Source organism: Callospermophilus lateralis, chromosome 10 (genome assembly GCF_048772815.1).
Source record: "Callospermophilus lateralis isolate mCalLat2 chromosome 10, mCalLat2.hap1, whole genome shotgun sequence".
Lineage (NCBI taxonomy): Eukaryota > Metazoa > Chordata > Mammalia > Rodentia > Sciuridae > Callospermophilus > Callospermophilus lateralis.
In genome coordinates this window covers 58,113,218-58,138,151 of record NC_135314.1, presented here as the reverse complement: position 1 = coordinate 58,138,151, position 24,934 = coordinate 58,113,218, and the positions used below count along the sequence as shown (strand labels likewise).

At 42.7% G+C, this 24,934-nt stretch overlaps 1 protein-coding gene across 1 annotated transcript in view; it reads right to left on the bottom strand.

Annotated features, from left to right (window-relative positions):
• Window positions 1-3,598: 3,598 nt before the first annotated feature.
• The window catches only part of Fstl1 (follistatin like 1), a 51,721-nt gene continuing 30,385 nt past the window's right edge, over window positions 3,599-24,934 (bottom strand). The window contains exons 3-11 of the mRNA XM_076867444.1: window positions 21,663-21,767; window positions 18,935-19,064; window positions 18,096-18,128; window positions 16,424-16,554; window positions 12,195-12,313; window positions 10,801-10,913; window positions 10,390-10,500; window positions 7,741-7,817; window positions 3,599-3,732 (exon numbers count right to left, since the gene is read on the bottom strand). Of these exons, the coding sequence (XP_076723559.1) occupies window positions 3,688-3,732; window positions 7,741-7,817; window positions 10,390-10,500; window positions 10,801-10,913; window positions 12,195-12,313; window positions 16,424-16,554; window positions 18,096-18,128; window positions 18,935-19,064; window positions 21,663-21,767 (864 nt within the window). The 3' untranslated portion in view covers window positions 3,599-3,687. The remainder of the gene's footprint in view (window positions 3,733-7,740; window positions 7,818-10,389; window positions 10,501-10,800; window positions 10,914-12,194; window positions 12,314-16,423; window positions 16,555-18,095; window positions 18,129-18,934; window positions 19,065-21,662; window positions 21,768-24,934) is intronic.

Below are 24,934 nucleotides of genomic sequence, written 5' to 3'. Positions count from 1 at the left end.
ATCCCAAAGGGAGTATGCATAAAGGAAGTCATTAAGGTTTTGCAACCCGTTTCCAGCAATGATTCCTTGTTTCACCTTCCCAAGTTTTCTTGGTTTTTCATACAGTTTTATCTGTAGTCAGCCTCATTAGATGCCATCCAGTCTCAAAAGACCCACTAGGGGCTTTAAGAGTCATTTTAGTTTAACCTCTCCCCAATATAGGAATGTTTCCTGCCATGTTCTGAATGTTTGTGTCCCCACCACCAACTTTCACAGGTGGCAAACTAATGCCCAATACAATAGCATTAGGAGATGGGATCTTTGGGAACTGATTAAGTCATAGGAGCTCCACCATCAGGAATGGGATTAATGCCCTTATAAAAAGGGGCTGAAGAGTTTGCTCAAAAGAGCTTGCTCACCCCTTCTGCCATGTGCAACAAGAAGGCCCCATCTAAAGCAGAGAACAAACTATCATCAGACACCTAAACTGCTGGGCTTTTAGACTTACCAACCTTCAGACTGAACAATGAATTGTTTACATATTACCCAGTCTAAGCTATTTTGTTATAGCAGTCTGAATGGACCAAGTCACTCCCTGACTTCTCATCACTCTCCATCCACATCCACCATCTTACTAGCCCAGGTAAACTTTCCTTCCCAGCTGCATTCCCAAAACGTCTTTTTTTCAATTTATTTATTTAATTGGCACATCATAGTTATATATAGATATATATAAAATTGGAATAAATTGTGATATATTCATACATGCACACAGCATAATTTGGTCAACTTCATTCTCCAATTTTTCTTTTCTTCCCCCTTTGCCCTTACCCTTGGTCCTACGCTTCTATTCTACTGATTTCCCCCCTCTTTTTCTGAGATCCCCCTTTTAATTCCTTTTTTTCTCTCTAGCTTCTGCATAATAGAAAATATTTGACCCTTGATTTTCAAATATGGCTTATTTCACTAAATACCCAAGATGCCTTTAGGACAGACTCTTTAGTACCTTTTTTAAAAAAGGTTCCTGAAACTCAAGTTTACTTTTATGAGGAAAGTGGTTATTGTTTGTTTGCACAATTTTATTTGGCCTTGACTGAAGGGAAGGAAACCAATAAAACTATTATTTTATTTTTTTATTTATCAATAGTAACCAAAAAAAAAAATCAGGAGTTACAAAAACAAGTTAAATGCAATATGGAAGCATACTAAATACAAATACATTTTCACAAACACACAGGCAACAAACCTGTTAATTGTTTCCTGAAGTTTGACTATTTAAATCATAAGCTAAAGAAAAGACATTCAGACTGGTTCACATGGGCTTATTAGCTGGTGGAAGAGCCCTGCTTTCCCAAAACAGTGATAGTCCAGAGTCACGGCATGTGGGAAGGTTTCCATGGACACTGGATCTTAGCAGACACTGCTTATAAAACCACACACACACAGAAAGCCCAAAAAGCTTGCAGCTATGCCTTACATGCTTTCAGAGGGCTGAAAGAACTGAACCTGATTTGATCCTGCATGTTCGTTCCATGCAAAGCTCTATGTGAGACTCCCCAAATTAGGCTATTTAGCAGCTTTTCCATGAATGGTCCTCAAATCATGTGATCTCATGGTGCAGACAACAGCTGCCCTATTTACACAGAAGCAGCAGAACTCAAGAGGAATGTGGATTTGCTCTTGGGAATTCAATGTTGCAGAGTTGGGTAGAGTCTTGGATGGTAATCATTGTTCTAAATGTGACCAGTGAACAGACACTGTGGCTTCTTGCTTTAAACCAACTAGGACTCCTGCCCTCTTTCATTGTGTTCAAGAACTGGCAAAACTTCTTTTAATTAAGGCATGCTGCTGTGAGTTCTCCAAGGCACTTGGACAGGGAGCTGCATTTCAGACTGCACAAGGGGGTAGGGAGGTTCAAAGTATTTTTTAAATGGGATGGTACATGAAAGAATTTTTTTGCAGAATTAGAAGCGAAGTGGAATTTTCCCCTTTCAAATAGAACAAGGAAACTACTTAGAAGGAATTCTGGCTGACTTTCTCACAATTGCCTGTGCATACAAATTACATAATATGTAATTTAATTTTTGCAAATGAATTCTTCAAATGTTTGACCCTTGTTATGACAAATACATCTAAAACAGGGTAATGAGCGGGTATAATAATCCAAGGCCACAGACACAGGACTGACTGTGAACAACTGACTTCTCCCCAAGGTTCAGTTTGAAAATTCCGTCTCTATTTTTCACCCCCTCAAATGTCAAACTTTCTTTTGTTCTCTTCTCTAAAGGGAAAGCTCTTTCTGACTCCAACAAGAGATTGCCCGTGCCATGCACAGCCGAAGACAGAGGGGTGGTTCTCTCTCTTGCACTCTCCTCCGGGGCACACTTTCCCATGGAGGGCTGGCAAGGGTCATTCAGGCTGAGGTCAAACTTGGACATCTTATTTTTGGCTATCTGACTCTTCTTGTTGATAAGGTTTATCATAAGAAGGAAAATCACAGGAACCTACCTGGCTCTGGACTAATTAAATAGAACCACAAAATCTGTCAGATCATTCTTATCAGCTCACTGAGGAAACTGAGGCCCAGTAACAGGAGATAGGGGCCATATCACTGTGCTAGCTAATGGTAGATCAATGAGCATGTTGGAGGCATTGTAAGCCTCTAGCCTTTCAAACAGTGATTTGCCTGAACTTCTCAGAATAAATGAAAACAAATTAACTTTTTGGATCTTGAAAGCTTTATATGAAGACGCTTCATCCCCTAGCTTCCGTCTGAGGAAACTTCTGCCCCTTGTGGTACACAGCTGATCTGCTAGAAGCCAGAGGTGCTGACACTGTAGGGTATATCTACTCTAGTGTGTGGTGGGGTGAGGGGGCGGTCTGGGTTACAGAAGTTCCTGTACCAGGAAGAATCCCAAACTCCTTCCACTTCTGAAATGGTAGTACGGGAAAATAATTACAAAAGCTTAATATCTAGTCAAGAAAATAAAATATTATAAAACAACAACAATAATATAATGATAATAATTGAAGAATGAAGTCAACTTGCCAAAAAAAAAAAAAAAAAAGTGTTTGACAGAGATATAGCACCTTTGGTAAAAAGTATTTAAAAATTTTGGTTAAGTCTCTACGGGGCTTGAAGTATACAAGTATCTGCATCATTTGGGCATACCCTCCCAGAAACTCCATCCAAGCCTGCAGGACACAGGTAACTAACAGGGTGGTTGTGTATCTAAAGGCAGTGGAGAAGCAGAGATGCTGGAGGTCTGTCATGCTGACAGTAGCAACAGCATGGGCTGAAAGCAGAATGAGTTCCTCTCCACTGTCCTCCTGCAGGGACGGCCTGCTCAGTCTTCTCTGGCACTGCGTGTCTCTCCCTGCAGTCTGCACACAGCTGTGGTGGACTCAGAAAGCTTCAGATCTGGGTCTGCTCCCTCCCCACCCTGATGCAGTTTCTTTACTTGCCTCTAGCCCCAGAGCACAGTTTCTCTGGAAGTACTCCTAGAAATGAAGGCTATGGCCCTTCCCCTACTAGCCAGCCACCCCCACTTCCTTTATTGCAAAACAAATAAACAAAATAAAATTCATTGCTATATAAGCAAATACTGGTGATTTGGCGATTGTAGCAGACACTTGTGTATACTGGACTCAGCGCTGGAGTGGAAGAGAAGGTGCTGGGTTCCAGACACTGTGTCTAAGTGCCTCTTCTTAGATCTCTTTAGTGCTCACCTTCTTGGTCTTTTCAGCTGTTTCCTTTGAGATGTAAGAGAAAATAATCATCAGGGAAATATTAAAAAAATCACTGGCATTTATCTGGGTCTCAAGACTTTATACAGCTGTCATTGACAGATGCATTCTTTTTTTTTAAATTTTTTTTTCTAAATTTTTAATTGTAGGTGGACACAATACCTTTATTTTATTTATTTATGTAGTCTTGAGGATTGAACCCAGTGCCCCACGCATGTGAGGCAAGCACTCTACCACTGAGCCCCACAACCCCAGCCCAACAGATACATTCTTTTTTTTTTTTTAATGTTTTTAATTGTCAGTTGGACCTTTACTTTATTTATTTATATGTGGTTCTGAGAATCGAACCCAGTGCCTCACACAGGCTAGGCAAGCACGCTACCACTGAGCCACAACCTTAGCCCCCAACAGATACATTCTTATGCTGAATTTGAATTCTGGTAAGTAGGACTTCTTTACTGAATTCAGAGCTGACTCCATCTGCACTCCTATGAAACAAGATCAGACCTTATTATTTCCATTTTAAGGATAAATAAAAGGATATGATATCCTGAATCCCACAAGTCCCAGAGAAGTGTTAAGAGCAACAACAGTTTCTGGAAGTAGACAGTCCGAACTTGAATTCAACTGTGCTACTTTCTTGGTGACCTTGGGCATACTGTGAAACCTGTATCTCAATGTCTTCCAACAGTAAAATGAGAATAAGAAAGTTCTGGCTTCTACAACACTGCTTGGCATTTTTATCAAAGAAGATACACTTAGTTAATGAGGACTTAAGAAGATGTCCAACATCACTAGTCATTAGGGAAATACAAATCAGAATCACAATGAGATACCACTTCACTTCCATTATCGAAGCTAAAATAAAAACAATAACAGCTATGTGTGGTGGTGCACATGTCTATCCACAGCTGCTCAGGAGGCTGAGACAGGAGGAGAACAAGTGTGAGACCAGCCTGGGCAATTTAGTAAGACCCTGTCTCAAAAGAAAAAGACTGGGGATATAGCTTAATGGTAGAGAACTTGTTTAGTGTGTCCAAGGCCCTGAGTTTGATCCCTAGTAACAATAAAACAAAACAAAACAAACAAACAAACAAACAAACAAAAAAACCCACAGAAAAAACAACCAAATTAAACAAACAAGAAAAAAAACAAAACAGAAAATACTGACAAGGGTGTGAGGAAGTTAGGACACTGTTGATGAGAATGTACAGAGGTGTGGCCACTTTGGAAAATAGTCCTGAATATAGAGTTACCATATGACTCAACAATTGCACTTTCAGGTATATAAGAGAATTGAAAAAATATTATTATGGTTTGGATGTGAGTTGTTGGGTATCCTGATGATGGCAAATGCCTTCATTTATTTGATTGGGGAAGTCTCCAAAAGCAGGAGCCAAGAAAAAAAACCTCACATGTGAGACAATGCAAGACAGTTCAGAGGAAAGATGACTGGGTTGTGACAGTCTCAACCCAATCAGTGAATTAATCCCCTATAGGGATTCACTGAGTGGTGGGGTGTGGCTGGAGGCAGTGGAAATTAGGGCATGGCTTTGGTGTATATATTTGTGTCTGGAAAGTGGAGTCTCTCTCTCTGCTTCTTGATCACCATGATGTGAGCTGCTTCCCTCTGCCACACATCCCGAGAAATGGAGCCAGCCTTCTAGAGAGTATGACCTCTGAAACTATGAGCCCTCAAATAAACTTTCCTCTTCTATAGTTGTTCTGATCAGATCCTTTTAATCATAGAAGCGAAAAAACGGACTAAAACATACATGTTCATAAAAAAATTTGAAAACATATACCGATACAAAAGCTTGTACAATTAATATTCACAGCAGCATCATTCATCAGGGCTCAAAATTAAAATGACTTAAACGTCCATCAACTGATGAATGGATATACAAAATGTGGTATATGTGCAATGGTATTCAGCCACAAAGAGGAATGAAGGACTGATTCATGCTGTAAGGATGAACTTTGAAAACAAATCTATAGAGTTTTTTGAAATCAAATCTATAGAGTCAGAAAGTAGATTTGTGGTTGCCAAGGGCAGAGGGAGAATTCTTCCTAGAATTAGTGGTGAGAACTATTCAGTTCCCACTAAATTGCATATTTTTTAGCACTGAATTTTATGACATGTGAATTATACCTCAATTAAAAAAATAATTAGAAAAAAACCATTGGCCACAGTGACTGGCCACAGTCAGTTTCCATCCCCAGCCCCTTGCTTCAACTGTTTTGGTGGAAACTGGCATGGCTTCTTACTGCCACACCAGCACCTCTGCCTGAGGGCTTTCTCTAGCTTTGGAAGACTACACTGCCTGCATGTGCTGTAGCCAGAAATGCCAGGGAATTAATGAACCCAAGTAGTCCTCAGTCAATGGCTGATGTGAGTTTTTGTAGAAATACTCCAGTTCCTCCCATCTCAGGCACAGTAACTCAGTTCCCAGAGTTCCCCAATAGGATTAAGTTCCGAGTGCCCCTGTAGTGCCTTGCCTGGATATTCTTCTTTTTATTATTATTATTTTGGTCTCCCTAAGTTGTTCAGGCTGGCCTCAAACTTGCAGTCCTCCTGCCAAGTAGCAGGGATTATAGGTGAGCATCTTCATGCTAATCTGAATACACTCTTTATTGCTTCCTTCCTGAGTGCATTTCCCTACACCTCTTCTGCTGTTTTATGGGATTGCCTCCCACATAAATGCTCTACTTGAGTCCTTGTCTCAGTGTCTGCTTCTGAAGAAATTCCCATAAGACAGAGAAAATTAAAAATGTTAGCTACTGTAATTCACTCCCCACCATCTGTTACTCCACTGTAACTTCTCCACACCAGATGAAAGGAATTCCTGTGAAGTTTTTCCTTCCCTTTTAATTGGTTGAACTCACGTACTCACTCAAGACTTGTGAAATTAGGAAAAGCAAGACTAGAAGCTTCTGCTTAAACAATGGACAAGAGATTTTGACACAATTGGTGATAATAATGTCAAAATGCACGTAAAGAATGATCAATAAGGGGCTGAGGTTGTGGCTCAGTGGTAGAGCGCTTGCCTTGCATGTGAGAGACCCTGGGTTTGATCTTCAGCACCACATAAAAATAAATAAACAAAATAAAGATATTGTGTCCATGTATATTTGAAAAAATATTAAAAAAAGAATGATCAATAAATATGAACAATTACTATCAATAGTAGTTTTTTTTTTTTTAACTCATGTTAAACATTTCATCTCAGTGGTTTAGCAGCTTTTGTGACTGTGATATTCCTTAAAACTCAAACGTCAGGGAGAAGGCTTCTATTATTAGATCTAGTCAACAGATAGATAATGCAAGGAGCAGTATCCTGTTAAGATTACACAGCACAGTGGTAGAAGGACAGGCCCAGGACCCAATATTGCCACAGTGCCTCAGTGGACCCCTACTCTGCTAAGAGCGATTTCCTTAAAGAGGCTTTCAACACACTAACATATACTCTGAATAGAACTCTGATTTACTACCTTTTGAATCTCCAGGAAGGAGAATTTCTGTCAATCACAGGTTCTTCTCTGACTATATGGTATTGAACTTAGATCCTTTCTATTGAGGTATGAATCCACTCATTTCTCACTGAGTGTCTACTTCATACCAGGCCCAGTGCCAGATGTAAGGGCACAACGATGAGCAAGTTACGGAGCCTGCTCTCCAAGAGCAGTTTTCAAACTGGGTCTGGGCACGCCATGATAGGAAACACTAATACTGCTTCAGATCATGCTCACTTGCTAATAGCCACCTTGCCAATTCTTACTTATATAGTCACTCACCAAGTTGTATCTTATATCTGTTGGGTCTTGCTGGGCTCTTAGAGGACTTCATCAAAAACTGTATCCCAGTTTGATAATGCATGTGAAATGATATCATGCAGGATCTACTGTATTGAACAAAGTGTGTCTCCTTGGTCTCCTGGGGGCAGTGGGCAGTGACTGAGAGAAGGGCCTGGAGGCAGCAGCAATACCTGAACCAACACAGTGGCCACCACTCACCTGGTGCTTTTGGAGCTCCTGGACATATCTGGTCACCTCCTCCTCTGTCTGGGTCTGGGTCCCCTTCTGATTCTTTCCTGCAAAAAGAACCAAAGCTCAGACATTGGCAGCTGTGGTAAGCCTGTGAGGAATTCACTAAGATCTACCTTATGGGTTCTCAACTCATCGACCATTTAACCTATGGAGGGAGAGTAGATTGCTCACATTTCTCTTGAGTATGAGGCCATGCAGGGTCTCATACAACTGACATCTCCAAGGTAACACACTACAAACTGACTATTCTACCGACTATTCTCTGGCCTCTGTTCCCAGTGTCTTTCAACTGATAGCACATCATGACAGGGGCTGGCCTAGCAGAAAAGCTATGTCAAGAACCTGAGTCCTGGCTCAGGAAATTCCTCTGGGGCAGTGATTCTTAATCACTTACACATCCTCAAAATGCCCCGATGAACACTTACATATATCATTGCTGGATGAGGGAGAGCTCATTGGTAGAGCACTTACCTAGTACGAGCAAGGCCCCACATTTGCTTTTGATCCCTAGCACCACAAAAGGAAAAAAAAAAAAAGCCTAGCTTTCATCTTCAGAGATTCAAATTTAATTTATGTAAGGTTGGGCCTTTGCACCAGTATTTTTTTAAAGAGGCTCCTGTGGTGTGCAGACAGGGTTATAAACACTACATTTAGTAATGTTTCCCAATTTTGTATAGGAACAAACAAAACAAAACAAAACAAAACAAAACTACACAAGTTCCCAAGCTTTTCTTTTTACAGATTCTAATTCAGTACATTTGGGATGGGACTCAGGAATTTCTGGGTATTAATCACAATGTTTACCATCAGGAAACACCAGGCAGTGGCATTGACCTGCCCCTCCCAGCAGTTTCACTTGGCCCTAGCTTCATGGGTCTACAACATCTTGATGTCCCTGCTTGCTTTCCCTTTGGGATTTGTGACCTAAGACCAGTTTGCTAACTTTCAGGCACTACCCCAGAAATGCCTCTGAATACTGCCTCTATAATTTCCTCTTAGATCCAGAGCCTCCATATCAAGATATGCTAAGATCCTTGGGGTACCACCATTGGCATTGCTCTTTAGTTTTTGTGGTGCTGGGGAGTGAACATGTGCTGGGCCTCAAACACGCTAGGCAAAAGCCCTACCATGGAATTACACTCCCAATCCCTGAATTGTATTTTCATACCCAAACAGAGATCTGAATTGGGCCTTCCTGGGAGGGAGAACAAGCAGTCTAGAGCTGTGTGCCTCTGGAAATAAGCAAATGATGGAGGGGATGATTTGAATTTTATCTGATACACGTGATGGGGCTTATCCAGACAATGATGCTTAGGGTTCTATAAGCCAGCTGCATGCTGACTCCTGTGTCTTAGAAATGGAAGACTAACTTTCAAAATCCAGAATGAAAGCAGTTATGTACTGAAGGTGTTGGGGGAAGACAAGCAAAGGGTGCTTCCTGGTTGAGGCAGGCCCAGCTGCTGTTTTAAGATATTCTCTGCTGGCTTTAGTAGCTACTGAGTGTGTATTCTGGCTATTGCAGCGTGATCTTGACTTCCAGCAACTTCTAGAAATTGCTAATATCTGTATTCTCCCTGCTCTCCGATTCTACCTAGAATTAGGCTGGTCTCCTGCCCACAGTGAAAATGGACTTGGTCCTGGGCAGTGGTAGGCTAGTGATCCTATGGACAGCGTGAGCCTCTGTGTATTATACTGTTGGCGCTCCTCGTCCAGGAGAAGCTCTTCCTAGCTCCTTGGGCTCCTCCTCCCAGTCACCATTTTACCTAATCTTCCTGACACAATTTTAGGTACCAGTCCACTTCTTGCCTCAGCTAACTTTTTAAAATATAATTTTAGGTTCACCTCCTCCAGTGTAACTTTTGGGTCTGGTTCCAACTGATCTTTCTACTCAAACTTAAGGTGATTCAATTCCATTCCAGACCTGGCTTCAACACCCTTCTCTGCCTTGCCTCCAAACTGAATAGTCCCCGGTTCTTTGCTAGGGCTTGATTTCTGCCATCACTGTAGCCCAGGACTGTGATGGGACCCTATTGGTTCTAACACATCCTTTACTCTCTGCTCTGTCCCCCTAATTTTTCTGACATCTTTATCTCCCCATCCCTCCCTGCCCATGTCTCAACTACTTCAACATTATTTCAAAAAAATTTTTTTTAGATTACCTAATTCTATAGTTCAATGAGGGTCTACAGATATTTTCCTTTTTTCCCCCCCTGCTAGGTATTTGCAATACTAGGAGTTAAAATGAGGAGTTATTTTGACTTCCAATCACCTCAGTCTTTTATATATAGTATTCCCTAAAGTGTCACAAGGATTAAGTGCTTAGAAGAATGCCTGGCACATAGTCCTAAATTGGCGTTTGCTTTCATTATGATCATTCCAGCTCATATCAACATACACACATGGTTTTGGTCTTAGTCAACTCTTGTTTGAAGGCTCAGCTGTGATTTTCAGACTTAATGCATCTGGGCCAAGTACTTCACCTATAGTGCTGCCCCTGGGAGCTCCGACATTACAAGTTTGGGTCTGTTACTCGCTGCTTGGGCTCCTTGTTCCCAGTCACTATCCTCTTTCCCATGCCCCCAGCTGCTCCTTATTTCTGCCAGGGGCACAGCTCACCATCACAGGTCATGGCTGTGCAGACCCAGTTCCCACAGGCACAGACACAGCGGTTACAATCCACCTCGGTCTCGGCTCCATCTGCATACCTTTCATCCTCCAGGGCGCACTCTGTTGGACCAGAAATAAGACAATGGTTTGGTTGTGAAGGTTCTTGCTGTAGTCTGCACCTTGCCCTTTTCCCTGACAAGGCCTGCCTGTCCCTCAGAGGCACCATGACTGAGCAGACACCCTCACTCAACAGAGACCCTTTTGGACCTTTACAGCACCATGGAGATGATGGGCTGGGGCCCAGACTAGAACTGTGGAAAGGGATTTTCTCAGCCAACTCTAGAGAATTCCACCGACCCTCTCTATCTTGGCTCCCCCCAAATGCCTCCAAAACCCTCTCAATTTCTATGTTAGGCATACTCTTCTCAGGAGGGTTGAAAGATGGGTTGAGGCATTTGAGGAACTCTTGGAAGCTGAGTTTCCAGTCGGCATTTTCATCAGACAGTTCAATGAGCGCATCAACACAGAGTCCTCTGCAACAAAACACAGGAGAAACACATCAGCAAGGCTTCAGCCTCACACCCAAGATGGTGAAGAACCAGGCTCACATACAACTGGGGCCTCCAGGAGGCCAGGGAGAGGAGTGTGTTCATTGACCTTCTACACTGACCAGTCTCAAGCACCACCCAGTCTGACTCCTATAAACACCTAACCTTTAGTTTATTAAGCTGGATGCCGGATCACTCAAACTTGTTCTAATGTTCTCCCAAGATGACTCAAGTTTTGTGAATGGTTTTGTCCACTTTGATTGATGTTTTCTCTACCTGCACACCCTCCACCAGCAACTGCCTTCCCACCGGTGTAACTGTCAAGTCAATCGGACCAAAAAAATCAAAACAGAAGAGATGACAGATGACATGGGAAGAATATGGGATTTGAAAGAATATGGCATTCAAACAAGAATCACACTATCACCATTCTAGAAATAGATCTTTCAGAAGAGTTTTATAGAACTGCAGTTCATTCACACCACCCCTGGCTTGGATTTGAGCACTGACTTAATTTACTACCCAAATGGTCTTGAGCTAGTTATTCAACGTTTCTGAACCTGGTTTCTCACCTAAAAAGGAAAGACAACTCTCTTGCTGGGATGTTTTAAGTTTCAGACATTGAAACTGTAAAACCTTATCTGACTTCAGGTTACCAAAATATGAAGGATTTGCAGATTCTATACCTTAAGGTCATAGACTATTTTTAGGAAGAATCCTTCTAGAAGATGGGCTTTGCACTTCTTTTGAACACAAGAGAGGAGCTTTTACTATTTTTAATTCTTACTGATGTACTGGAACCACACTAGAAGTTTCGTGGAGGTTGATTTTTCTTAATATTTATTTTAGGATAATACCAGAAAATGAGAGGGATATACATTTATAACAATTAGAGCAATCACTTGAAACAGTACTGACTGTCTAATCAGCAATGAAGCTATTTTAGACTGAATCAATGTAATTCCTTCGGAAAATTAACCAATATAGTATCACCTAAATCATTCAGAAACAACTTTGCTCTGATGAGACCTTGATAATTTAAAATTCCAGTCTTTTTTCCTTGTAAGTTCTGGCCTAAAACTAACTATTTGATCAAATATCAACATATCTGATCAGTATATTAGTTCTTAATATATTAGTTCATAATGTTCACAGAGTAGAACAGGAGAGAGTTTCTATTTTTTCTTCATGTTGGCATGGGTGGTTCTTTACAGGTAGGAAGGGGTTAGAGTCCCCTCTTGTAGGCATCGTTCTGCTTCATCTCACCTGAGCAGCTTGTTGTTCTCCTGGTCTGCATAGGTGGTGATGTTAATGGCAGTTTCATTCTGCTCCACAAATTTCAGGAACTCACTGGAGTCCAGGCGAGAGTCACCATTATCAAAATTCTAGAAGGGTATGAAGAGATTTTCAGGAAGGATTGTAGAGCCCCAATCCCATCATTGCCTTCCCCGGACTGACCCATCTCTGGTTCATGTTATTCTTGACATCTGTCAGTCCTTCCTGGCCTGGTCCCGAAGAGCGATGGCAATAAAGGCTGGATCACTGTATACCCAGAGAAGGAAGCAAGTGACAGACCTGGATAAAAGCTACCAGGAGGCCTTTCAGTCCAGACCCTCCTCAGGAAGGCAGACTGACAGAAGTCCTGAGCTGCCCCCAAAGCCTGGGGTGCCTGAGTGTGCTCTGTGCCAGCCCTAACACTACCTACCCTGCAGACATTCTCAACTTGGGGACAGACCAGCCACCACACCATATTCTCAAACCTGGATGCACACACGACCGCAGGGTGTGAAGTCGCACGCGGTGAATCAGCAGCTGTGAAACCTCAGTGCTTTTAACTCACTGCTCTGGAGCAGCAACACAAGTGACCCTCCAAGTTCCCTTGGGAATCACACAACTCTGTCTTGCTGTATGATTCCAGCCTCCCTGCCATGATCTCAGGGTCTAACTTTCACACTCATACCTATAACTGACCACAGCAGGGTGGTGCAAAGACCCCAATCCCTGAGGGCCCATTGCAGATGTGTGCACAGGTCCAGAGACTACTCCAAGCAGGCTGTCCAGACCACCCAGATGACATCCCATGAGTGCAAGGGGAGGGTGTGGTGAGCTCAGGCATTGTCCCTTCATGGTAAAATGGTCCTCAGACATCTGGGACCATTCAAGAGGCCCAGGCCATAGCTGCCATGAAGGAGTCTATTTTAAGGTTCTGATCAAATTCCACGATGGATGCTGCTGCTCTTCTAACTAGTTCCAATGTCACTCCCTTCCTAACTCTCAAATTCTTTCCCTGGGCTGCCTCATACTGCTACCCTGGGAAATAATGAGCATCCCATGTTACTTTCAAGGTGGCTCCTCAGATGGTACAAGGAATTCTGGAAGGAAAGTTTGTCCAGGTTTCTAGGCAGAAGGGACAAATGTAGCTACTGACTGTATGACTGCCGTGTGCCACGTGCGCTCCACTCTAAAGTTATAAATCTATCCATGGCATGTGCGATGACAGGTGTATATAAAACAACTATGAGGCCCTGGCTTAGACCTCGTTATCACTCTTGTCCTGATTTCCAGGAGCAGATCTCAGATATTCTTATTCACTATATGTTCTCCCTGAGGAAATTTCCCTGCAGTTCATCTGTGAGGTCTTAATTAACTAAGGGAGCATAATTAAATAAGCTTAGTCAGGAATATTCTTAAGAGCAGGACTTTCTGGAGTCCGAATGTTGCATGTGCTGGGTAGACAGAGAATATGTGTAGGGAGGGGAAGAATCCCACATTGGCTGCACACTCACTTTTAGAGGGACCCCAGTGGACACCTTGAACCTGGCAACTTCAGGCCAGAGGCTCTCAAAAGGCAGTGCTGTATACACACATTTCAGTATCACTGGGATCAGGAGGCAGGCTTGAGGCTGAGGGGACATTCCATTCTGTCTGTAGTCTTAATAAGGGCTCTGATGGGCCCACAGGCCAGATCAGTATGTGGAGTCCATAGGAACACAGGTCTGGTATCTGCCCCAGAAACAGCATGAAAGGCCTGTGGGGTCTTGATCTGGAATCACAACCCAACATAATTCACTTGGCCTCTGTTCAGTCAACCAGTTACAAAGACACAGACCCTCTGTATACCTGTACTTCATGGCTCTATATTCGAGACAACAACACTTTCCCTCTGTGGGACTGCTGGATTGTAGAAAGGCAGGAAGATGAATGTTTGGAGACTCATGATTGGGGCTCATGGTTTTAAGTTTGGAGACTATTCAGAGCAGATGGGTTGAGGCAGATGTTGACTCACTCACAGCAGCTGGGGCAATGGGGTACATGACCCCAGCGTAAGAGAGACAAGAAGCCTGGCTCTAGTTTCAGCCCTGGCCTCCAGGAGTCAATCTGGAGTCACAGGGTATGGGTGACATGGGCAAGAAAGACACTTCTTGCTGGTCTTCCCTTCTCCATTCTGTAATTCTTTCACCTAAGAAACAATGAGTGAACCACTGGTTGAGGTGAAAGGCAGATTTTAGCCCTTACTCAAGTTCCACTATTTTGATGTAAGGGATACCAGTGAGACTGGACAGCAATTCTGTCTCTGGGAGGTGTCAGATCTGTCCCAGCAAGCAACTGTTGACCTAGTAGGAGGGAGTCTCCCTGAGAAGAGACCACATAGGCCTCTGATAATCATTAAAAACAACAACAACAACCCAACACTGCCAGTGTGTCTGGGAAGAGGAACATTCTGTTTGGCAGCAGCAGTCAAACTCGGTTGGGAGAACACCCTAGAGAAAAGCTGTTTTCTCAAGGGGCCTTGCGGTTTTCAGCTGGGAGCCTGCAAGAGTATTACTGCTGGGGATGGGAGGAGGTGGAGATGTGTCAAGGGGCAGTGTGGCCTGGATTCTTGGGAATCAAATCGAATAGCAGATGTCAGAGATGCCTGAGGCAGGGTGCCACAAAAGGGCAACTGCAAACAGTTACAGGGTCCCAGGAGGCCCCCCAGAAGGAGCTTGCTGGGCCCCACAGCTCCAGCTGCAATCACAGGGCAAAGACACTGTGCACAACAGGCCCTGCAGGAACCACTCCCTCGGCTTTGGAAAAAGCATTTTCTTTTAGTTACTTTTTGCTCCTGTCCAACTCTCCTGCTCAGCAATGTGACCTTTGTCTATGGGAGAGGAAACACGCCTGCTAAGGGTTCTGTCCTGTGGGAGTAGCTGAGAGAGAGGACAAAGTGAGAAGAGCTAAGCTTTTTCATCTTGGTGAGATCTCCAAAACCTGAAATCCAGAGAGATTTAATCTCTGCCATAGAGAAGCTTCTATCTAAAAACAGTAACACAAGAAGAAGTCTTAAATGATCAAACACCTCTTTTAACTCAACTCAAAATTTCTCCATCTGTAGGCTCCAAAATAATAGTTAAAAAAAAAGAATCCATAGACTAGACTGGTATTGAGCGTGCTGGGTGCCCTCAGAGCTGCCATGTAGTCCCTCGAACATCTGAATCTTCTCCCAAGTCATGGGAACAGCAGGCTTGGGAAGCAAGTGAAGCACCCACCTAGAGATCTGTGTCATAAAGTGAAGGGGGTTTTGGTGCTTCTGTGAGAATGTGGGTACTGGAATATGCGTGTCTGTGTGTACCTGTCACTGTGATGTGTGCATTTCTGAGGGTGGTATGTGTATCTGACCTATTGTTGCACATGTGTATATGTGTCTGTGCTTCTTTTTTTTTAAATTTTTTTTATTGGTTGTTCAAAACATTACAAAGCTCTTGACATATCATATTTCATACATTAGATTCAAGTGGGTTATGATGTGTCTGTGCTTCTAAGTGTGATGTTCTTATGTGTGTCTGTGTTCCTGTCAATCACCTGGAAGAGTGCCCTTTACTGCTTTCTATCAACCTTCAGGCTCTCTGAGAGAGCTCAGGTAGTCCAACATGTTGCCAAATACTATTTCCTCCTTCATTTTCCCCTTTGAAACCAGCATCTTTCCCAACCCTAATTAGAATTTGCTTCAAGTAAACCTGATGGGCGATGTTACTTCCGAGGTTCATGAGGAATCTCTGACCCATGAGATGCCAGTCCATTAACTCTTCTTAGATGAGGAAACTCAGGGGTATGGATGATGAAGTCAGTGACAGAGAAATGTTAATCTGGGCAGGTAAAAGGTTGAAGTGGTTCAGGTCTGGGTGAGATCAGAAGGTACCATGTATCAGCAGTTAGCTCTGTGGGTGTCTTACAGGGTAGGGGACAGAGCTTGGGCATATTTCTCACTGACAGCCTCTCTAAGAACTTTGAATTAACTGCCCCAAGGGGGCGGCACGTGTGTGCTTGATCCTGAAGGTTGACTGCTGGACTCCCATTTATCCAGGGGGTCGGGTCACAGGGCAACTCCACGGCTTTGTGAGATGGTGGACAACATGAAACTCTAAGCAGCTGCATATTTCCTCCTGGGCAGGCACTAGGAGAAGGAAGCTTCCCCTTCTCTGGGCCTGAACAGTCTTGACTACAACACTGATTACCTTAAAGTACTTGTCTAGGATTTCACTGTAGTTGCTGCCTTTAGAGAACCAGCCGTCTGGAATGATCTCAGCTTCCAGCCACTGGATAATGCGACGCCGAAGCTCATCTCGATTGGCCTGATAGCAAACGACTGCAGGAAAGAGGAGAGAGATAAGCCAGGTGGTGAGGGAGGACCCCAGGGTCATCTGGCACCCGCTCCCTGGGGAGCACAATGCCCAGGCTCTGAGTCATCCCATCCAATCCCCACAGCACCTGGTGGGACAGGATTATCACACAAGGGTTCACAACCAGAAAGTGTCTAACCAGGAGTCAAGCTAATCTCACTAAAGCACTTATTAAGATTGAGATTGAAAATGTTGAAACAGAGCTGCTTAAGTGAGGAAAAATAGAGCAGAAAAATACAGAACATTTTCATTAACTTTAGGAAGAAAAAGGGGGAAAAAATCAATGAGCAGAGCAGCTCTTTTGGCTCAAAGATAAGCTAAAGTAACACATGAATACATGAAAGCATTATCATTTGTTATGCTACAAGTTTTCTGATTTTCTTTTCCTTTTTTTTTTTTTTTCTGATTTTTCTCTGTTTTTATCAGCCAGGTCTATCAAAACTTTCTCCCATTTAAAATTTTATACCACCTTGCTGAGTGCAGTGGTACATACCTGTAATCCCAGTGACTCAGGAAGCTGAGTCAGGAGGATCACAAGTTCAAGGTTAGCCTGAGCTAACCTTATCTCAAAATAAAAAGGGCAGGGGATTAGCTCAGAGGTAGAGTGCTTGCCTAGCATGTGGCAAGCATGTGCCAAGCTCTAGGTCCTGGGTTCAATTCCCAGTAACACACACACACACACACACACACACACACACACAGAGGCACACACCACACCATCTGTATCATCCTCTTTTATGAACAACAGAAAACTAGGGCCAAGGAAGGGCCATGTCAAAGCTCTGCTCTGGACAGCTGTTGTAAGCCATGTGGAAGTAACAGGTGGGATCCAGAGTTGGGTGGATGAGGAAACAAAGTAGAAAAAGCCTTGGCAGAAGGAAATTCCTGGAAGAGAACATATGTTGGGATGTGAAGGGGGCACGGAGCCAGGGATATGAACAAGTGGGCATTCTTCTTCACCCTGCCCTTCCTATGCCCTTCATATTCTGTGTGATATGCAGAAACTCAATCTCTCAGCCTCAATTTCTTCTTTTGTGAGGTCATTACAGTAAGATCTACCTCTCAAGGATTTTATGAGGACCTGGAGAAAGCAGGGGCTAAAGAGGTCTGGAATTACAATTCAAGATAAGATTTTAATCTGTATAGACAGAAAAAAAACCACAGAAGTCTTACTGGCCTTTTCAGTTATCAGCTTTCGAAGGGGCTGTCCCTCAAAAGGCCTGTGACATGAGCATGCTTACAGAGTGTTGGAAAAAGGACTTGGTGGCCTTCCTGTCCATGCAGTGTCACTATGCAGTGAAAATGGAAAACAGCTAACACCCCCACCTCCAACAGCTGCTTTAATCGGCAAGCACCCCCCCAAAATGCAGTGTTTTGCAGCTTTTGTGAGCTGTGTTCTGGGTCACAGGTTCTGAAAAACAGAAGAGCTTGTGTGCTCAGCAGGATCAGGCAACACAAGATTTCCTCAGAGATGCCTGCACACGGCAGGAAAAAAGCAGGCACTCACCTGGGCTGGCAGATGGACTTACAGATTTCTTCTCTGCAAGACAAAGGGAAAAATATGTTAACATAAAGTGAAGAAAATTTCTGCATGTTTCTAGGATTAAAACTGCCCCACCCAAGGAGGGCTGTTTGTAGCCTTTCTATCAGTTTGTCTTAAATTATTATCTTTTCCTTCTTCCAGGGTCCAAGGATGGGATCTTTTCTTTTCTGCTTTATTTGACATTTTGGGTCCACTGAGTTGCCCTCCTGATCTCACATCTCCTCCTGTTGGGTTGAAGGCTTCCTGGGATTTTGAGAATTCACGTGGAGAAACATTCTGGTCAGGGACTACATTGGGCACTTAACACCTGAGAAACAGTTTCTTGTTACTCCAGGGGAGGTCAAGACTGGGAGGGCTGGGCAGGGCGATAGCTTGGCAGGGGGCTGGTGTCTAATTAGCAACAACCACAGGATGCCTTCCTTTTTGTTCTAATGGTAATGGTTTGAGTGCAAAAAAGAAGAAACATAATAGTACCTGGGCTGGGAAGTGCCTAAATTTAATTTATACATTCTGAAAAGTTGTGGAATTCCCTTAAGGACTTTCTTCTTATTATTATATTTATGTGATCACCTTAACTACTCTCTAGCTGCAGGTAGGTGCTGGAAGGCTCCTGGGGCCTAATCCATAAAACCTAGCAGGCCCCTGAATGTCAGGAGGGTGCATCTCCAACCAACTGGATGGTCTTCTCAGCTTTGGGTGGCAGTGACCATGGTAGAAAGGTCACATGGTCAGCCAGGCCATACACCACCCTTCCCTGCCTCTCCACAGGGAGAGTTACCATGCAGTGGTGATAGCATGCTTACCTTTGCAGTGTCCATCATAATCAACCTGGATTTTGGATCCAGTGAGGCAGGCATCGCGATGCAGCTCACAGTGGTTGAGGTAGGTCTTGCCGTTACTGCCACACACAGGCCTCTTGTGAGGTTTGCATTGCTGAAATAGACCCGCAGGAGGATGCTTGTGTGGTTATGGGCACTAACATGCACTTACACACACACAAAGTCATCTTATGAGGGAACTCCCCACCAGCATAGATGGAACCTCGATGCTGCCATAGGACAGAGAGCCTCAGGCATGGCCATCAGTGACCCTACCCCACTTGATGCTGGAGGCACTCCAATGCTCAGTCCCTCATGGCCCTCTGTGTCCATCCTGATCCAGAGTCATCTCTTCTATTCAGTGAAGAAATGGATGTGCTTCTATGGCGCAAATATTTGTGTCCTCTCCAAAATTCATGTTGAAACATAATCCCCAATGCAACCACAGTATTAAAGGCAAGGCCTTCAGGAGGTGATTAGGTCATGGTTCTTTCCTCATGAATGAGATTAAAGCCCTAATAAAATGAGATTTCACACAGCATTAGGCCCTTTTGCCCTTTTGCCTTTTGCTAGGTGAGGATGTTCAAGATGAGGATGTTCAAAGTGCCACCTTAGAAGCAGAGACCAGGTGCTCACTGATTTCAAACCAACTTGTGATTTGATCCTGGACTTTACAGCCTCCAGAACTGTTAAAATTAAATTCCTATTATTTATAAATTACCCAGTCTCAGATTAATTAATGAATTAACAGAAAGGACATTTTATTGGGAGTCAGGAATCTGGATTTTTTGTTACTTTGGAAAAAGTCACTCAATATCTTTGGAAGATCTAAGATCTCTCAAAATTCCAAAAATTTATGACCTAAAACAGCCGGAGCTGGGAATATGGAGATTGATGAGTAGGGAAACACACACACACACACACACACACACACACACACACACACACAAATATTTCAGTTCTTTTAGGGACTAATCATAGGGATCTCTTGTTTTGTTAGTATTTGTTAGTATTTGTGGACCACTTTGTTTTCCTCCTAGTTTCACAACCTTTGTTGTGAGGCTGGGGTTGGGACTACAGTAAATCCTTATGGACAGGAATATGGAATAAGGTTCATCTGGCAACGAGGTTCAGCTTTGCCTACTGACAAAGATCACAATCAAGCTTTGCCAAGACCACAGTCAAGCTTGGTTTCTTTAGACTTTTGTTTCTTGAAGGGAGAAAGGAAGAAGGGGAAAGCAAATTCAGCCTAGACCTGATAAAGGGACCGTAACAAGAAAGAGTCGATGAAGCAAACATATAAACTATCTTTATGGCATCTGGTGGGAATTAGTTCACTCAAAACCACACAACTATATGTGGCTAAGTTGAGACTAGACGTGAGGCTTCTAGATCCTAAGTCAGGGCTTATGCCATCACTTTGTAGTCAGTATACTTCTATTGAGGACCTCTCACAGCAAAAGGATCCTCAGTAGGATCAGGCTTTTAGGTTTCCAAGTTGGGAAACTTGCTTTTCTGCATAATGGATCAGGGTCCTGAATCTGGGGACTAAGTTGATATAGTTATTTGAGAAAAGACCCGTGTTGCCAGGTTTTAGGTTGGTTTGACAGAGGGAGGACAAAAAGAGCACATATCCAAGTGAGAATTTACTAGAATCTTGACTATCTTTCAAAGGCTCACTTTGCTTTTTAGATGTCATCTAAAAACTAAATTGCAAAACCTGCATTTCTGTTCACTATTTTAAAAACCTTGGCACATCTTTTGACCTAGAGCCTTGGTGGCTTGATCCTACAGAAACAAAGGGAGAAGCATGAAAGGAAATTTGTACAAGAATGTTATTGTTTGTGGTGATAAGCTTCTCAAAGAACCACTTACGTGTCCATCCATGGAAAAATGATTTAATAAACCTAGTTCTTTTATATCAATAAATATTATGCATCAGTTTTAAAAGGAGTTAAAACTGTTCTGTTCTGGAATGCTGTCCATGATATATTGATGAGTGCAAGATACAAATTACATACCTTTTTATCTATAAGAATTGTAATTTCATTTTTCCATAAAATAGGGGGAAACACAGGCTTATATTAGCATACACACACAAAAACCCCCTGGAACAACAGATACAAAACTGATAATAGCAGTTATCTCAGACTAATGGGATTGGACAGTTTTAAGGAAAGATTATTAATTTTATGTCTGAATAAATGTTTATACTATTTGGCTTAAATAAAGCAATTGCTTTTTGTTTGTTTGTTTGTTTCCAGGGTTGAACCCAAAGTTGCTTAACCACTAAGCCATAAGACACATTCCTAGCTTGTTTTCTTTATTGTTTGTTTTGAGACAGGGTCTCCCTAAGTTGCTCAGGGATTTGCTAAGTTACTGAGGCTGGCTTTTAACTTGCAAGACTCCTGTCTCAGCTTCCCCAGCTGCTGGGATTACAGGTATGTGCCACTGCACCCAGCAATTGCCAATTTTTTAATTAAAAATCTCTTATGTAACTAAACATATTTTTTACAAGAAAAACTTCCTACATTAAAAACTATGGATCAGATTTTTAACCCTGGGGAAAAATACTACATGCCTTTTACGTAGACAAGGTGTACTTTTATAAAGATAATGAAATTGTTGGCACTGCTCTGCTTATTGGCAGCTCCAGCAAGGCAGCCACACGGGTCTTGGCCACTGTCATTCTGCTCCTGACATAAGCACCTACCTCAATGCAGAGGCATGTGGGCTCTCCCTTCTCTGTGACGGCACATTCCCTGCCGGCTCCACAGAACACATTGGCACAGATTTTGGATTTGCTTCTTAGTTCTTCCTAAAAGACAAATAAAGGAAACCATGTTACTGAGATAAGCCTATCACAGGATCAGCCAATGGTGGTGATTATCTTTCAAGCTCGGACTTTGGTCTGGACTTGCAACTCATGTGCTAAAGGGTTTTGATCAGCCAAAAGTTGATCCTCCACAGTCAGCACCATACTCCCTGGCACTGCTTGGGCCTAGGCTCAGGCATCTCTGAGTCCTTAAGATTATTTCTCCACGAGTAAGAATTACTTTCTTTCTTTAGAAATGACTATCTAGCATCTATTGTATGCCAACACTACATTTAGGGCTGGAGATACAAAGGACAATCCTCTTTCTCAAGAAGCTCTATGACTCTCATGGAAAAAGACGTTTAGGAATGAATATATATATAATAAATATATATATTAATGAAAGTACAATGATAGGGGTTCCAGGGAGCTGGAGGGTAGCAGAGGAATGCAAGAATCAAATAGGACTTTCTGAAGATTTGACATCTCAAGTGATTCCTAAAGGATGAAAAGACTATGCCAGGTAGTGATAAGAACACTGGAAAGAAATATGAACATCTCATAGTCTAAAACCTCATCAGGTGGTGTCAAATACAACATCATCTCAAAGACAAAGAAAGATGGCTAAACCACGGAAATATGGAGTTATTTGATATTTGTCCCCTATAAGTGACTGCTTTGGCTTCAGGAATATGAGGGCCAAATCATCCAAAAGAGAGAACTCCCCTCAGGCCCCTTGCTGGTCAGGAGTCCCGATCAGATGTATATGGTAGAAATGACAAAGCAGGGAACAGCCTAAGTCTATGCCACCTGGAAATATGGGTACTGACAGGAGCTAATCTGTTGGTGGCACATTCCTTCCCTCCCATTCATTGGTGGCAGAAAGCCAACTCCACCTCACTCACTACTCAGTCCAGCAGTAGAGGTGATTAAACTAAAGAGAATGAAATTTCTTCAGCCCTTCTTCCTGACTGGCTAGGCTGGCAGTCACCAAAGGCCAATGGGTTGGCACTGATTGTCACAATAAAGATGGCAGGTGGCATGCTGGGGTCACAGGGCTAGCCTTGGTAAAGGCAAGAGTCCATATTGCAGGCTACAGTAAGGCTTTTATAGCTGGTAAATATGTTATATTTATGAATTAAAAAAAAAAAAAAAAAAAGCAAGAAAACAAAGTAGAGGCTTAAAAGCTAGGGACCCATGGCCAATCCAGTTGGTTTGCTGCCACCCTGAGGCTGTTCTGCAAACTCCAGATTGTTCTCCCCCTCACACCCCCCACCTTGGGGGCTTGACAGTCTTGGAGAGGTCTCCTATTGGTCTAGAAGTAATTTGCATGCTCACATTTCATTGGTTCACATGCTGTTGCTAAACCAATTCTTTTTTGGATGTTGCTAAGGCAAATTCAATAAAGCTGGCAGGCAAGGAAGAAAAGAGGAAGTAATTCCCAGAGGAGTAGGTGGACCAGGGAACTGTTGTTTCTAAACATGGAATGCTGATAAAATCAAGCCTATTCTCCAGACAGGGCCCTCTTCTGAGAACTCTGCCTGGGAATGTAATGCAATACTGAAAAGGAATAGGAAAAAGCCATTGCTGATCAGTGTTAAAAAACCACCACCAACAAAAAAACAATCTCAGGATACCCTTCTCCCCACCCCCTCCCTTTCATTAGATGTACCAATCCCTGTGGGTGTGTCCCATGTGCTTCAGACACACAAAAGGCATGCTCAGACACATTGCCTGCCCTCAAGGACACACCTGCACATAGTTCCACAAGCAAACACCCACAAACCTCTTCTGGCTTGCTGCACATCCCTAACCAGTCACTTTAATTTTTTGAGCTTCATGTGTAAAATAGGAGTAAATACTATGAAGATGAAACGAGATAATATATTTGGAAGTGCATCACAGTAAAGCAAGCTGCCCATATCTTACAGAGGACTGCAGAATAGCAGATGACCCTTACAGGGCCTCCTTTTATCATATGTTGTTTTTAGTGAGAATTAAAAACAAAAGTTTTTCCTTATAAATTGAATTCAGTACAAGTCATTTTTCAAAAGTAGTTTCAAAAATCCATTCAGAGACAATATCTTTGACTCACCCTTGAATAGTAAGTACAGTTAAAATTTACAGAGTTTTTTTTTTTTTTTTTTTTTTTTTAATAAAAGTTCATCTTACTGTGTGGACAACCCTACAAGAACATGTATATTATTATTATCCATTTTATACATGAGGACATTGAAGATCAGAATGGTCAAATAACTTGCCCAAGGTCCCAAAGTTAGAAATGAGAGGAGCTAGGATTCAAACCAGATCTCCAGATAATAGATAACCAAGCTTCTATTTATACATACCTTCTCTTTATAAAATACCTGCTAAATGATTTAATATATATTAGACTTATTTCATGTCCAGATGACTTAAGGTTAAGGAAACTAAATGGGCATATAAACTGTGTAATTAATAGGTGTAAGGAGAAAGTGTCGAGGAGCTCGACATCCCACCTCTGTTCCTTTCTTGCCATGGTCAAGGACAAGGTACTCTCTTTAAACCTCAGTTTCCTCGTGTATAAAACAGAAATACAGATCCTCAGAGGGTTGTTGTGAGGACTGAATAAGACATATTAGATGCTGCAGAGTGTCTGCCGCACAACAGAAAATGGCTGTTACTACAGTGGGTAATTTATTTTCAGTTTTTCCACTGAGACACTGTCATTGTCACCTTCAGCTGTCATGACCCCATTCTTTCTTGTCCTTGCTTACAGTGGAATAGTAATACTGAAAGAAGGAGGGCTGATGGAATGAACAAAAAGCAATGGGCCTAACAACCCCGGAGTCCTGTTTGCAGCGATGAGGGAGGCCACCAGTTATACAACCATTCCTCTTTGCAGGTGACACGTCTGTCAATAGGTGGCAATCTCTCTCTTTGTCTTCCACAGCCCAGAGCCGCAATGCAGAAGTAGTCTTGGCTCCTGCAGCTCTGCCCAGCTGTTTTCCCAGTGAAAAGTGGTGCAGGAGATGAGGAAACAGGACAGACCCCCTACAAGAGTAGGCAGGAGAATCTGCCAATTTGGGAAGGAATGTCTTCCCTGCAGCCCTCAAAGCCCTCCATAGTTCACAGGCAGGCTTCAATGCAGAAAAAAAAAAAAAAAAAAAAAAAAATCAAGAACGAAGAAA